General features: G+C 37.8%; 1 protein-coding gene across 1 annotated transcript in view; it reads right to left on the bottom strand.

The window, feature by feature from the left end:
- Positions 1-1,503, bottom strand: part of LOC112523573 (transcription factor bHLH91-like) — a 3,927-nt gene extending 2,424 nt beyond the window's left edge. The window contains exons 1-3 of the mRNA XM_025133235.1: positions 830-1,503; positions 272-709; positions 76-157 (exon numbers count right to left, since the gene is read on the bottom strand). Coding sequence (XP_024989003.1) covers positions 77-157; positions 272-709; positions 830-1,444 — 1,134 coding nt within the window. The 5' untranslated portion in view covers positions 1,445-1,503 and the 3' untranslated portion in view covers position 76. The remainder of the gene's footprint in view (positions 1-75; positions 158-271; positions 710-829) is intronic.
- Positions 1,504-1,707: the final 204 nt, after the last annotated feature.

The raw sequence follows: 1,707 nt of genomic DNA, 5'->3' as shown, positions 1-1,707 counted from the left end.
TATATATATATATATATATATATATGTTTCTCTCTCCATAATAAATGGTTGCACTTTATCCAAAAGAAGTTGTACCTTATGTAGCATATTGTTTGTCCACCACCTCAATTACCTTATTGGCTATGGCACTTGCATAAACAGAGGACCCTTCACAAATCTGCAAATGTCATTCAAGATCATAACAAGTTTTCAACTTTCAAATTTAAGATTCCCCCAAATGGGTCTCAATGTACAACTCAAAGTTGCATGGCATTGGCTAAACAAGTTGTACCTTAGAGTTGAACAGATAACTGTAGAAATCTCCGATGACTCCACCCGCCACATGATGAAGATCCAGTTGAAGTTCATCAAGAACTTTTGAAACAAGTAACAAACAATTCATCTTTTTTTGCTGCACCAATTTGATTGTAACTTCGTCGTCAACAATCCGAACATCGATTTCAGTGTTGTTCGATTTCCTCTGTAGCCATGAGCTTCTCATTGTAGAAGATGAATTGCCGTTAATGGCTTCTCGATCATTGGCAGGATCGCCGTTGCTTCTTGTGTAAATACTCTCTACATCTAACGTCGAATCATCTTGGGTTTTTCGCCTTTTGATTCTACTTGGATTACATCTCTTCTTCTCCACCAAGATCTTCAGTTTCTCCACAGTTCTTTTGAGTTCATTGATGTATTCAATCGCATATCCAACCAGTGATGCTCGATCAGCCTTTTTTTATTCATGAAATCACATCATACCCACAAGTAATTCAACAAGTTTAAAGTGAATGAAAATGTTGGAATTCAGTAAAAATTTGAAGGATCGATCTAATGGTTGAATTTCTCATACCTTTGTGGGATTTGGAACCAATTCCTTCAAGGCCTCAAACTTGCCATTAAATTGTTGTCTTCTATGTTTTTCAGAAGCAAAATGTTTTGTTTCTTTTCCTTTTTCACCCAACTCCAAAACTGAATCTCCATCATGATACAATTGATTTTGATCTCCTCTTTCCATATCCATTTCTCCAAAACCCGAGAAATTGAAGCCGTTTGGGAGAGAATTGAGCAATTCTCTGACGAAGGGAGGGTGCGGAGGGAGGTTAAGAGGTAATAACGGGTCGTACATGGTGGTTTGATCGATATGGGTCGGGTTGGAAAAGCAGATTGATGAGGAACATCTGGGTAACTGGAAGAGATTGAGGAGATCTGGTGGTGGAGTAGGCAAACAATCGTCATCATTCCCCATAAGAATCTGATCATTATGAGTCCAGTTGTGTTGCTGAATATCCATGTTCGTTATTAGATGCCGGTGATGAAGCTCGTCTCCAGGTGCTTCAATGGCGGAGAAATTGGGAATTTGGTGGAAATTGGAGACATGAGGTTGTGGGAAACTGTCATCTTCATGAGTCAGAGAGTTTGGATCGAAGCAATCACTTGCTTCAAACATATCTGAATTATCCATCATTTTCTCTGCAGTGATAGAGAACTTGGGGAATCTTTGATGGAAATGATTGAAAACTGGAAGAATTGATATTGAGAAGACGAAGATAAATTCAAAATCTGGTGATAGAATGAAGCAGAAATCAATCATCAAAGAAACAAAGCAATTGCAATTGAGAGAGAGAGAGAGAGTAGGTTGGGAGTAGGGGACTGGAGTCTCTAAGTACATAACGACTCATTTTTCATGTTAAAAGTACAAACATATATATATATATATATATATATATA

This window comes from Cynara cardunculus (assembly GCF_001531365.2).
Source record: "Cynara cardunculus var. scolymus isolate 2C chromosome LG 12, CcrdV1, whole genome shotgun sequence".
NCBI classification, from domain to species: Eukaryota; Viridiplantae; Streptophyta; class Magnoliopsida; order Asterales; family Asteraceae; genus Cynara; species Cynara cardunculus.
The sequence above is the reverse complement of the archived record's forward strand: the minus strand, read 5'-3'. Positions and strand labels throughout refer to the sequence as shown.